The sequence below is a fragment of the Carex rostrata genome, chromosome 5 (genome assembly GCF_964058835.1).
Source record: "Carex rostrata chromosome 5, lpCarRost1.2, whole genome shotgun sequence".
Taxonomy (NCBI): domain Eukaryota; kingdom Viridiplantae; phylum Streptophyta; class Magnoliopsida; order Poales; family Cyperaceae; genus Carex; species Carex rostrata.
The window spans coordinates 4,868,435-4,882,928 of NC_135922.1; the positions used below are offsets into that span (position 1 = coordinate 4,868,435).

Sequence of the window (14,494 nt, forward strand, 5' to 3'; positions counted from 1 at the left end):
CAATAAAATTAATTGTGGTTATTAGGCTATTTAATCTAGTCACTCAGTGTCACCATTCAAAATTGAGAAATAATATATCTTTTCTTACTTTTCTCTTGGAAGTCACCTGTAAAGATGGAAATTTAAGATTTGCATGTACTAGTTAATGGAATAATATTTCTAATTATTTTCAATTTTAAGTTCCAAATTAAATTAGGTTATTTTATGCAGACCAGTTTCTCAATTTTTTTTATTGAACGAAAAGACTAATATTTATGATTTAAACATATTGAAAATAGTCGAATCATAATTTCATTGAAGGGCACGCACAACAATTGAACTTGCCTCTCTTTTAACGTTGACTGTTTTGATTTTCATAAATAGTGTTTCTAACTAATTAATAACCCCGTCACATTGTATTATGTTTCTAACTAATGACTCCGTACTATAGCATATATATATACACACACACTCTCTATACTTTGCAAATTATTAAAGTGGGTGTTTTAATTTGCGCTCATATCTTAGTTTCAAAGTTCAAAACGTTGATCCGAACCATTCATGCTGATATTCATATTAAATTGTGCTTGGAGACCAAATTTTTATTTTTTGGAAATTTTTTCTTTTTTTGTAGAATTTTTTAAAATCACTGTTTTTGATGGTCCAGAATTTTCTGAAAAACACTGATTTTGAAAAATTCTAAAAAAATAGTAAAAAATTTCCAAAAAATATAAAATTTGGTCTTCAAGCACAATTTAATATGGATATTAACTTGAATGGTTCGAATCGACATTTTAAACTTTGAAACTAGAGTTATGAGCGCAAATTAAAACACCCACTTTAATTTGCAAAGCATGGTAGCCCTACTCAATTTCTCTCTCTCTCTCTCTCTCTCTCTATATATATATATATATATATATATATATATAGGGTCCGGCTAATTTGCTGTCGGTAGCATTTCTGCCGGCAGTGCTGCCGCGTTTTATTTATTTTGTGATGTCCAAATAACAAATCCAAACCGTTAGATGTTTAATCTATACTATAATATACTTGGAGACCAAATTTTACATTTTTTGGAATTTTTTTACAATTTATTAAGCTGGTTTGAAAACCGTTGTTTTCAATGCTGCAGAAATTTACTGAAAACAGCGGTTTTCAAACAAGCTTAATAAATAGTAAAAAAATTCCAAAAAATATAAAATTTGGTCTGCAAGTAGATTATAGTATAGATTAAACATCTAACGGTTTGGATTTATTGTTTGGATATCACAAAATAAATAAAACGCGGTAGCACTGCCAACAGAAATGCTGCCGGCAGCAAATTAGCCACAGCCTATATATATATATATATATGCATGTCCAAAAATTATGATTTTTTATGTCTATTTTCCATAAATTTCAAATATGTTCAATTTGAATGTAATGAAATTTTACATTGTCTAATCAGGTGACAATAGATGACTCTCATTCTGCTGCAGAAGAAATAAACATAGAAAACCATACTGTCCATTCTGAGCTCCGAAGTACAACGCGTATTGGAGACACAATTCTTCACCTACTTATTACTGAGGGGCACAATGAGCTAGCTTTGATGGTTTTTCAAAGAGATAAGTCTCTGTTGAAAGCACGGAACAACATGTTAGAGACCCCCTTATACTGTGCTGCAAAGTTCGGTAATAAGAAGGTCATCCACAACCTCATTCAAAGTGATCGTATCGCCGTGAAAGATGCTCTCCAAGAAAGAAATAAAAATGGAGACACAACCTTGCATATTGCTGCAAGACATGGTCGTAAAGCTATCGGCTGCATGCTGATGAACTTGGATCAAGAAGCTGCATACAAAGTGAACGACAAAATGGAATCTCCATTGTACATGGCTATAACCGAAGGACATACTGATATGGTATTGACCATGTTAGAAGTTGACCCAACTCTGGCATGCACTCCATTTTCGGATGGAATGTTTCCCATTCATCAATCTGCAAAGATGGGCAACGAAGACCTGGTAAAGGATTTCTTTGAAAATTACCCTAATGATGTGGAGTTGAGGGATTGTCTTGGGAGAAATCTTTTTCACATTGCTGCAGAAGAGAATGATTTAGATGTGTTTTCATGTGCATTTGAAGACGCCAGATTCAGAGAAAAGATAGAAAGAATGATTACTGAAAAGAATTGTGAAGGAGATACACCATTTCACATTGCAGCAATAGAGGGATACAGGGAAATTATGAGAGCTATTTGGGAATACTATCAAGCTGCAGAAACAGTCCGAAACAAACATGGCTGGACACCATTCGAACTTTCCACCGAGCAAGTAGTAAACACTATTGAGGTGTGTCTAAATTAAAGAAAACATAAAAAAAAAATATTTGCTGTTAATTTTAGTTTTGTGTGTTGCTAATGCTAATGCTACCAACTACTGAACTACCAACGTGACTTAATGCTCGTAGTATAGGCAAAGTCCATATATACTTTTGATCAGAGGCTTAATGAATAATAAATATTTGTATAAATTTGTCTGAGAATATATTATGCTGCCAATGTAGTACAACCCGAATATTTATTTTAATCTAGTACACCATTTTTCACCAAAAAATATTTGAATTGATATAAACCGTTAGATTAATCATTACCAAAAGAATAAAACATTTTTTTACTTTACTGATAAAAAACCTATTCAATTTTTCACTCTGAGAGTCCAAACTATGTGTTATTTACTATATGTGAAGATTAAAAATTATTACTTTAATGCCTGCACCGATAAATTTTGTTTATGTTCTTTACATTCCTTCTATGATTTTAGTGACTATATAGAACTTCTAAAGTTTTTGAGTGTATTGGAGGATCGATGACCCAATACCACAAATATATAGATTTTCCATTTGCACTTTTGCTAATATTAGAATTTGCAAATATGAACTTTATATAGCTGTTGTCTTTTCCAGAATATTGATGATGATGATATTAGCGAGTACGTTAAGGCTGAAGGTAATAAATTTACTCGAAGGTGGTTTGAGGGTGTAATGGTACCACTGTTGGACAGCAAAGATGGATGGGAGAGAACTCAAGTCATTGGACTGGGCTCCGTACTTATCACAACTGTAGCATTTGCTGCAGCTTTCACAGTCCCCGGAGGTTATAATGAAGACCATGGTACACCAATTCTAGGGAGAAGATATGTGTTCCGGGCATTTATTCTAGCGAACACCTTAGCATTTATACAAGGGTCCATAAGTTTATTTTCGCTTCTTTTCACAGTTTTGAACGAAAAATTTGCCAGTGCCATCCAATTTGCAACATTTTTATTTGAGTTGGCGTTGAGTTGTTTGATTGTGACATTTGGATTGGGGTCCTATGTGATGCTTGCTCCAGTTTGCTACCCAATCGCCGTCCTCGTCCTTGTTATCACTCTTCTTTTTGGATCTCCTGCTAGAATATTTATTATTGCCACCACACAACCCTTTTTTAATGCTCCTTCTGCTGGGGCACTTGCGACTCAATCGATGGCAGCAATGGTCATGTGTTTCTTGATCATCTTCTGCCTGGCCTTCATGTAACTCTACATACATTTTCAGTGCGATTATCTATCCACGTTGATCTTATTGTAATAAATAATTAATATAATAACATATTTTTTTCTTATGTTATTTTATTTAAGATATTACGGAGCATTTTTTCTAGCTATGTACTTAATTGGTTAGTTGGACTTGCTCATAATTGTAGTTTCTTTTTCTTAATTTTTTACTCCTATAACGAATAGGAACTTAATTTGTCCTCGACGAACCAGATTCTTACAGAATTTTATTTAATTATAATTTGATCGTTGCTATTATAAAAGAAAACATATGCAGAATAAGATCTGTAATTATGAACTTAATTGCGCAGCGACTTTGGATTGTACGGCCTTCGTTTTTTACGAATAGCTGAGTTGAAAAAAAGACTCTCCTGTGAGGATTAATTAATAAGAAGATGGTTTAACCATACATGCATGTGGGAAGAGGGTTAATAATTGTTTGGCATAGGCCTGACTAATCTATCCACCCTCAGCTGATTAATTAATTAATTTAGCGCCAAAAACAACTACCTTATTGCATATTATTTGATTAAATTCTTAACTAATTAGTGTGCTCTTTAATTAAGAGGATGTAATTCCCTCTGTTATATTATATTCAATAAATATGTGTATGGAAGATTTTTATGGCCATTTCTATTACGAAAGAAATCGTAGTATTACTATGATATTTTTTAATTATTCTACTAGAATAGTCAAAAAGTTAAACAAAAATAGAATAATAATTATTTTATCTAAGTAGGACGTTGGAAAATTAAATATTCAGGTAGTTATCACTTATCACCGATATTTATGGGCTCCATTTCCGTGCTGGGCCCAAGGCTAAATAGTCTTCTGTATTGGCCGAAAGAAATGGATATTTTAAAAGCAGTAAAAAACATTCATACAAATTGCATTGCTTCATATAATTGAACATCTTAGCATATGACACAGTCAAGTAGTTCTAACGTTTTCTGCACAAAATCTTGCCTACGTGTTCCAAATTGAAAATTTGAATTTCAAAATGTTCTCACTATGATGTACATAATCTTTACCCAATTAATATATATAACCAGCCCAGTCCAGTCCAGCCCAACTCAAGTAGTGTGTGTATAATAAAAACAACTCGAGGAAAACTTTTTTATTATATATAAACTCAAAGGAACTTTTTCTATCGTTATTATTTGAATTATAGTTTAAACCATTTAATATTGTTCGAAATTTATTAATTTTGAAGTACAATTTAAGTCTGTATTTGATAATTTATATCGGTTTGTTAGTATATCTGTACAGATACACTAGGTACAAAAAAATTCCGCCGAGTAAAGAGATCAAAATTAATTGTTTTGCTTAAATTTATTTTGCTTCTCATATTTTTTTACACAATTGTATTTTTTTTAACTTAACACATAAAAATGAGGACAATTGAGGGTACGATGGATATATATCATATTTACTTTTAGTTTTAATGGGTTTTAAGACTGTCTGATATGTTTCAAAATCCGTACAATCAAATATTAGAGCTGAGAGCACGGATATTAAAGCAGATCAAACGGTCCTGAAGCCTATCAAACTTAAAGTAAGCATGATGAGCATTAGACATACTCCGCAAACGTCGAAAATGAATAGGTTCTGTAATACATTGGGCGGCCATTTTTATTAATACCCCAAAAAAAAAATGTTTTTACCAAAATAACCTGAAATTTTTTTTTTTTTTAAATCTAACCAGACCGCCAGGATCACTGGCGGTCCACTTCCATACCAGACCGCCAGGGATCTGGGCGGTCCACTATGGACCAGACCGCCAGTGATCCTGGCGGTCCACTATGCTGCATATAAACCCTCTCTCCAGCACACAGTATCATATTAAACCACAGAGAAGAAAAATTTTGGCGATTTTGAAGCGATTTTAGGCGATTTAGAGGCGATTGCTACAGGTATTTTATTTTTTATTTAATTATTTTCTGTTTAATTTTTAATTAATAATTATTATACCCGCAGTCTGTAAATACTATAAATTAGTCTTTAATTAATGTTATAATTAACTTTTAAATTAAAAAAAAAATGAATCTATTATACTGTAATTCTTATGAAATTATTTTTTAAATGTAGTTTGTTAAGGAAAAAATGCTGGTTGCACTGTACGTGGGCGGTAAGCTAACTAAGGGTGTAGATGGCGTGTATTACTCGAAAGATGCCTCATTCGGCTTGCAGGTTAATGAAAGAACCACATTTATTGAACTTAAGCAACTAGTATACGAAAAGACTGGTATAAACCCCAACCGGTACGACTTAGAATTGGCTACCCGAATTGACACACAACGGGCTGGGGCGGGTAGACCTTACTTTGTGAGTTTTCCTATAACAGATGAGGAGTTGTGGAAGGCTGTGTACCAACAATGTGAGTCTAGGGGGGTCGCGATGATAGACTTATATTCCAGGAGGGTTCCCCAGGCCGGAGCTAGATCTTTTAGTGCGGCTGGGGCTGGACCTTCTAGGGCTCCCCCTGCTGGACCTTCAGGTTATGACAATTCGGCTTATGACAGCCAGGGGTACCACCACTCCCCTCATGACAACCAGGGGTACCACCACTCCCCTCATGACAACCAGGGGTACCACAGTCCCTGTTATGACAACCCGGGGTACCATAACTCCCGTGAGTTTACTGAAGTTGTACCCCCACCACCACCACCCAGACATGCACCCATAATCCCTACATTTCTAGCTATACCAGAGTCAGTACCGATACAGTTATCCGTTAATCGAAATGATACTAATATTGATGTTGATGCTATTGATGCCATACCGGAAAGAGAAATGGAAACTGGAGATGAATACCAAGGAATTTGGGAATCTGATGACTTATCAGATGGTGATGCAAATGTACCAGGTTTGTCCAGGGAAGAAAAATTCCCAATCAGGGGTCGGGGGAATAGGCATCCTGTCGCCACATTCAACGATACCACAGCTTTTGAAGAGGCTGACATTAGTTTCTTTGGTCCTCGTGTTGTATACAATCGTGAACTTGCCCCAGGGCAAGTCTATACCAACATAGATGAACTTGTAAAGAAAATCCATGAGACTCATGTTCACGGCAACTGGGAATGTATATTAGAAAAAAGAGAATAAAAAAGATTGGTTGTGATATGCAAAAATGCCCCTCGTTGCGAGTTTCGCCTTTATGCAACCCCTGCGGGTTCGGGGGAAGCATGGATAATTAAAAAGTGTGAACCACCTCATACATGCAAGTCTGCGTCCACAAGGACAGACCATTCAAACCTAACAGCATCACTAATTGCCGATGCAATTGAGGAAGACATTAAGTTGGACCCATCGATGAGAATCAAGGCGGTGGCTATGGCCGTCAGACACAAATACATACATGTAATCCCAAAATATAACAGGTTGTGGAGAGGTCGTGAACTTGCGATTTGCAGAATATTCGGTAGTTGGAAGGATTCATACGACTATCTGGCACCATTGCTCCAGGCTATGACAAGTACAAATCCCGGCACTGTATTTCAGCGGTGGCATAGCCCCATTTATGACAAGAATGGAGTACTAATAGAGGAAGTTCAACAATTCAAGGGCATAGCATGGGCTTTTGGTCCTTGTATCCAAGCTGTGCCATTCATCAGACCCGTTATCAGCATTGACGCATGCTTCATGTCTGGCCGTTACGAGGGGAGGCTACTGATAGCATGTGCATATGATGCTGAGAACCAGCTGTTGCCTTTGGCGTTTGCAATTGTTCAGAAAGAGGATGGTGAGAACTGGGGATTCTTTATGCAGTTTTTAAGAAGACGGGTGGTTGGGCCAACAAAGTTTTTCTCTGTAATATCAGACCAGCACAAAGGAATAAAATATATTTTTGATCGTGAAGAATACGGTTGGTCAACACACACTGGCGAGTGTGTGCACAGGTTGTGTATGCAACACGTTGCGAAGAACCTTAGCAAGGCAACCGGACACGATACATGGGTCCTAGCAACATTCAGACGTAATTGCAAAAAAAAGAAGCCGAGAAGTGTGGAAGTGATGAGTAGAGAATTTGCAAAGGTATGTGTTTATTAATTGTTTACATGTCTTATTGTACTTTGTGGACATATTTTTATTTTAATTGTTTACTTATATTATTTTATTTCCTTATTTATATGTAGTATATGCCGAAAGCAAATCTCTACTTAATGAAGGTGGGCAAAAATAATCCCAGAGATGTCCAAGAGCCACCAGCATACGAGAAAATATATCAAGCACGTGATGGAGGTTACTGTTGGGGAATTATGACCACCAACGGTTCTGAATCGCTGAATGCAGTTTTCAAGGAGAGCCGGACGTTGCCTGTGGCTGCAGTTGTAGAAGACACTTTCTACAAGTTAAATACCTGGTTTCAGGAACGGCGTGCTAAGGCTGCAGAATTAATAAGGATGAACCAGTCATTTTCAACAAGGGTGGAGGAGAAACTCAAAAAACACAGGAACAAAGGTGCAACTATGACCGTGATCCTGATGGGTAATGATAGTACAGAATTCGAAGTGCACAATCCAAATGAGTACGTTCCTTCCAGCCGTAGACCAGATGGCACTATGGAGTTTGTGAAGAGGGCTTTCAAGTACGTAGTGCAATTCCGAGAGGCAAGAGAGGTGACCTGTACATGCCAAGGACCCCAACTAGCTGGAATACCTTGTAGTCACGTGATGGCAGTATGCCGAGTGAGAAACTTCTGCGAGGATCACTATGTCGCTGACATGTATCGTACCGATTACCTTGCTTCTACTTGGGGTGGATCTTTCCATTCTTATCCCAACCAGCATAAGTGGCCTGCGTATGTCGGTGATAGAATACTCCCTTCAGAAGGATGGATAAGGAAGGGGAGGAGGAGACACAAACGTGCTATAATGACCATGGACGAGATGGGTGGTAGGAGGCCATCGGGAAATCAGGCTCGCCGTTCCGTTTCTAACAGGCGCAGGGCAAGTATGTAGCATTTTTTAGAATTAATTTATGATTTTATTATATTAATAACTGAATTCTGTTGTTATGTTCAGATGCCATAAACGAACACAATGAAAGAGAAAATGCGAGAGTTGTTGCTGAAGCAACTGGTAGACCACAACCACCTCTTGCGACCCAATCATCTAGTAGCCAAGGGTCTACAAGTACTGCCGCACCTGCAGTTGGCACCAGAAAATCTTCTCGTCTATTGGGTTTATTCCGACGTCGTGAGAGATGAACTTATTATTTTGCTTGGGTGAACTTATTCTGTTTGGTTTGAACTAAGTTATGAATATTGGTGAACTTCAGTTGTATAATTGAACTTTAATTGTATTCGTGAACTTTACTTGCTAGACTATGTTAGACTACTTTAGAACTACACTTATATTATATAGCATATTCAATAATTAATTCAGAGATAAATGATAAATTGTCTGACAAGATGATAAAATACATTAAGAAACATCTCACAACGGAAAAACTAAATTGACGAATTTAAAATCCTATTTCTTAGCAGTCGGCTTCTTACCAACTGACTTCTTAGGAGCCGAATTCTTAACAGCAGTATTCTTAGCCGCCGGCTTCTGATTCGTGACACCCGACGATGTGCTCGCCTTACTAGTATGAGTAAATGGAACTCTTTTCAGACCATATCCATATGGATTTTCGACAAAGTCATCGTCTGAAAGGGGTGGATTTTCAATGGGATATTTGACACCAACTCTTTTCAAAAGAAGTATTGCATCACAGTGACATTTGGCAGCATGAGTACCTCTTTCGCTATTGTCCATCCTGTTCAACAGAACCACAAACATAGACTAATTGTACAGTCAACATACACTAATTAAAAAATAATTAGAAAGGAATGAAAAAAATTACCTGAAAGAAAATCGTCTGAAATCGCCCAAACAATCGCTTGCGCTCTCTCTTTCTCCTTCTTTGCAGTGTGTGCTGGAGAGAGAAAATGCTGATTTTATAGGACAGCTAGTGGACCGCCAGAGACACCAGCGGTCTGGTCCCTAGCAGCTGTTTTGGTGAACTTCAGTTGTATCGTTGAACTTTAATTGTATTCGTGAACTTTACTTGTTAGACTATGTTAGACTATATTTATAAGTGATGTCATAACTCTTTATAACTTTGATGTAATTTGATTTGATTTGTCAGTTTGATTTGATTTGTCAAAAAAAAATAGCAGACTGTTTCAATTAACAGTTGATTAGTTATAATTTGACGAAACAGATACGTTGTAATTTCAGAAGACCGTTTGATGTAAAGCAGAAAAAACATAAAAACCAACATGAAATATAAAATAAAACTGCAATCATAATAATACTACAGTCCAAAATACATCATAAAAAAACTGCAATCATAATAAATACATCATAAAAAAACTGCAATCATCTCCTATGCTTCTTCCCCGAGGGACTGAACCTAGCAGCTGCTTTGCCTTTGAGCTCCCTGTCCGGCTGCACACGCCTCGGTATCTGCTGGGAGTGAGGACTCACATCTCCTAAGTCCTCCTCTCCACCCTGACTCTCATCACCAGTGAGGTCAACCTCCCCCGGGCCCTGTGTATACATGTACGGCGTACCTGTATCAGCTCCCCAGGGATCAAATGGAATGGCTGACCCGGCATCGGTGGTCTGCGTACGCATCTCCCATGGATCCTCAGCCCAGCTAGGTGCATAGGTGGCAGGAGGCGGTGCGCCAAATAATGCAGATACAAATCCATCTGTGGTCTGAGATGCACTCCCACCAACCTCATAGTCGTGCTGCATCGTATCTCTGTATCTTGGTCTCGAAGAGGCAATCACCTCGTCATCTGTATCCTCCTCGGGAAGGTCGTTTGTGCTAAAACCGAGAGGGTCTTGCCGAGCAGGTACTCTATCCTAAATTTAAATAAGGTCAGATCTGTTATATACAAAAAACTCTACTATAAAATATAGAAAGCTGACATACCGGGCCAATCTCCACCGGAACTCCATATTTATTATAGTAAGCGTCCCATCCTTGGGTATTCAGAATCCACTCGTGGAATGCCCAACCTGAGTCATCAGCTGCATAATTGAAAGTTAACTTAATTAGAACCGAGAATTCGAGGAAAATGAAATGATTATGTGTGTCCTACTTTTAATATTAAATTGTAATCACCTGCAGGAGGTGGAGGCATCTCGAAGGCGTAGATAGGGACTGGTGGCTGATCCGGATTTCGCCTGGTAGTCTTGATCGCCTCCCGCCAATTGATGTTCTCTCCAGCATCGCGCATCATGCCAATGAGGCGGCCTTCCCAACCGCCTACCTCCACGACTGGTGCCGTGTGCTCGAGCATTTGGCATCCTATGGCTCGCCAAGTATCCCTCGCCATGCAGACCAAGCTGTGTCCAACCCCTCTCACAGCTGCCAGTAACTGCACACAACATATTATCATGATTATGACAACAATAAGTAATTAAAATTTGCAATTTTTAATTAAAGTATATTTCAGTTGTACTTACCGCGCGAGCATGGATCGGACCCCAAGGCAAGAAACTCCTAGATTAATCCTCCATCAGTCTACGTCGAAGGGTGTCGCCGTAATGGCCTGTAAGGTAGACTGACGGCATGCCGTGTCTCTGGTACCAGACCTCATATCTCAAACGTCAGGGACCTACAGGCAATGACTCAGGAGATGGCGGACTCCATAAGTGTTGCTCCGGATGTCCAGCCCAGTCGTACTCCAAGCTGATACGCTGCCTCCAGTCGACTTTGGGCTTGCAGTGAGTCGTTCTGCAAGTACAATTAATTAGAAAGTCCAGAAACGAAATTAAAATGACAATAGTAAAGTTATAACGATATTTTTTCCTTTGTCGACAGTACTTACTTGTGGAACATGTCCGTCTCATCCTGACCAATCAGCGGGTACTCCGGGATGAAGGCATCCAAGTCGAACTGTCGGGACACCCGATCGGGATAATGGTACTCCACTATCCAGTAACAAACTAACGGTTCCTGATAAAACCAGAGTGGTCTCTGCTCCAATGTCAACCGGCTCAGAAGATCGCTACGATAAAATGCACGATACGGGAACCAATCGATGTTACAATGTCGGAGCATCTGGAGCTGACCCCGGACATAAGAAACCCCCTTGCCCGTCTCCTGGTAGTCGTGATCCCTGCCCCATATAGCAGCATATGCGGGGCATCTGTCTGGGTCTGGAACTCTCCAACGGGGAGGTGGATGTGGTATATCTGGCCGACATATGGGCAGATGTGACCACGACCAATGCTGGAGTAGAAGAAGTGGCCCTTGAATCTGCTTGTTCTTCACCTGAAATTTTAACTGTAAATAAGAACTCGGTATGAATTTTCAACTTTAAAGTAACAACAAAATTAGTACAGACTTACCAAGAAAGCGTGACACAGGGATCTGTATAAGTGGGCGAGAACGGCTCCACCCCAGTTCCACCTCTTAGGCTTATCAAGGTCCCTCAACAATGAGAGAAACATAATCGGGACCGCATCACCGCTAGAGTCCACGAACATGACGGCACCGCACAGATCCAGCATAAAAGCCCTATATACCTGCAACATGAAACAATCAATATAAAACATTGAAATTATTGAGATTAAGAATATGAACAATATTAACAATATTGAAAAGCGTAATGGTACCTCCTGACCGCCTCAACATCGTCTGTCTCGGGGAATATCTGATTCTGATTCTGGAAGAAGTGAGCCCGGAGTGACTTCAGAGAAATACAGTAAGCAGAAGACCGGGCCTCTTCCTCCTCCCCCTTCTTCTTGTTGAACTTCTTCTGTAGCTGATTCGGATGACACCCTAACAACTCCGATATCATCCTCTGCAGGTCTGGATGGTCTGAGACGCCACCTATGGGCTTGTCATCGATAGGCAATCCTCACAATGCGCTCACATCACCGAGGGTGACTGTCATCTCCCCAGGCGGGAGATGAAATGTATGCGTCTCAGGTCGCCATCTCTCCACTAGACCGTGCATCAGATACGGATTGATATTACTCTGTGGCATCATGGCAATCTGATACAACCCAAGCTGCAAGAGGCATTGGGTCATCAACGGATGGGGAACAAACGGAATCTCAGACCTGCGGTGCCTCACCGTAAGTAAGCCATCGTCCTGTATTTATTATAAATTTATGAGACTCAAATCGTGTTATTTTTTTAGTAATATGTACATTACGCATAATAATCACGTACCTCAAGAGATGTCAATGAGACACGGTGCTTAACATGATGGGTCCACAGAAGAGGACTGAAGGTGTCAGGATCGTGGCAGCGATAACTAGGCTCGGCCTCAGACGACTGACCCGCTCCAGTCGGATGCTCAAATCCTGCTCCATCTCCAGCCATATCCTCATCAGACGACGGACCCGCTCCAGGCGTAGGCCGTGGTCCCCACCGTCTAGATTTAGGCATACTACATTTACAAAAAAAAAATTAAACAGTTCAAAAAATAAAATATTATGTATATGTGTATGTGTATGCCAAAAGATAAAATATTTGATATATTTACGAAGTGATGTCGTAAATTTTTATAACTTTGATTTTTTTTATTTTTATTTTTTTGGTGAACTATATGTATAATATACACATACACATACACTTATTTCTAGCATATTCAAAAATAATGCAGCCCATGTTCAACCTAAATACCAGGAATTTAAAATTCATAAAATCCATATACATTACTAAATAATACAGTACCGTCGAGTCCATAGAATAAGGTAACATAAAATTCATACAGCAACAACCAGTTCAAATAGCAATTATACAAACCGTTACAGTTAAAACATAAAATACTACAACAACATACAATTGGGGTCTAAGCCTTACGAGATGAGGAGCTTGCTCCCTTTTTTTTCTCAGCCCGACGGACGCACGCAGGACACTCCCACGTAGTGAGACGAGCGTCATTCAGCAGATCTGCATGCGGGTCCATGCAATTGGGATGAACAGCTTTGCCACATTTATAACAGAAGAACATATCCACCATATCTCCCTTCAGCTCACATAAGCAGCACTGTCCCCATCCAGGTGGAGGGACCCTGTCCACCCAGCCTTCCATCAGCATTTTTCTAATTGATGGATCAAGAGTGCTCAGAAATTCTTCATTATTTTTGGGTGAAAACAATCTTTCCAAATTCCGCATCGCGTAGGCTTCAGCTGTCCAAAAATTATTAATGAGTGCTCTTTTTGCTTCGCGTTCGGTTTCAGTTCTTCCTCTATTTTTTCCAACTTTGGGTGCCATTATAACTAGAGTTTCAAGTGACAGCAATTGATTAGGAAGGCTAATTATGTGCGTAATTAAATACTAACTGTACAGTAATATTTTAAAAATAATTAAAAGAAATATTTAAAAAATAATTAACTAAATAACATACTTACAATTTTTAAATTTTTAAATTCAAACAACAAGGTTGCATAATATAAAAAAAATTATGATTTTCCTAAGAATATTCGGAACCATTATATTAAATGATATAATATATTAATATTTGTATTTAAGTGGTCAATCCAAGTTACAAATAGTAGGGTCCTCATATCAGATATATAAGGCTTAAAATTACAAGTATAACCAAGTACAAGTGCATAAATAGAATAATAGATACATAAATAGTTATTTAATAACTAGGAGAAGCTTCCATAAACATACAATTTAACAGAGTTACGACTTATAATTCCTAATCAATTCTTAAAAATTATCAATTTTGTTCTTAAAAATTCTTAAAAATTATCAATTTTGTTCTTAAAACCCTAAACTATCAATTTTAGTTTTTAACCATAAACCCTAACCCTACATTTTTATTAATAACCCAAAATTGAACCAATTCGACAAATTCGACCATAATTTTACAATTCTAAAGCCGATATCCAATTAATTTTATTCAAATATAGCCCAACAACAAAGTCATGGCCCCAATTGCATACAAATTCAACCAACAACAATCTTACGAA

At 38.2% G+C, this 14,494-nt stretch overlaps 1 protein-coding gene across 2 annotated transcripts in view; it reads left to right on the forward strand.

The window, feature by feature from the left end:
• Nucleotides 1–14,494, forward strand: part of LOC144554353 (protein ACCELERATED CELL DEATH 6-like) — a 59,770-nt gene that overhangs the window by 2,645 nt on the left and 42,631 nt on the right. The window contains exons 2-3 of one of the 2 annotated variants that reach the window (XM_078302679.1): nt 1,427–2,311; nt 2,925–3,654. The exons of the other annotated variant lie outside the window; for it this stretch is intronic. Of the exons in view, the coding sequence (XP_078158805.1) occupies nt 1,427–2,311; nt 2,925–3,536 (1,497 nt within the window). The 3' untranslated portion in view covers nt 3,537–3,654. Of the gene's footprint in view, nt 1–1,426; nt 2,312–2,924; nt 3,655–14,494 lie in introns of those variants that run through there. 2 annotated transcript variants of the gene reach the window in all.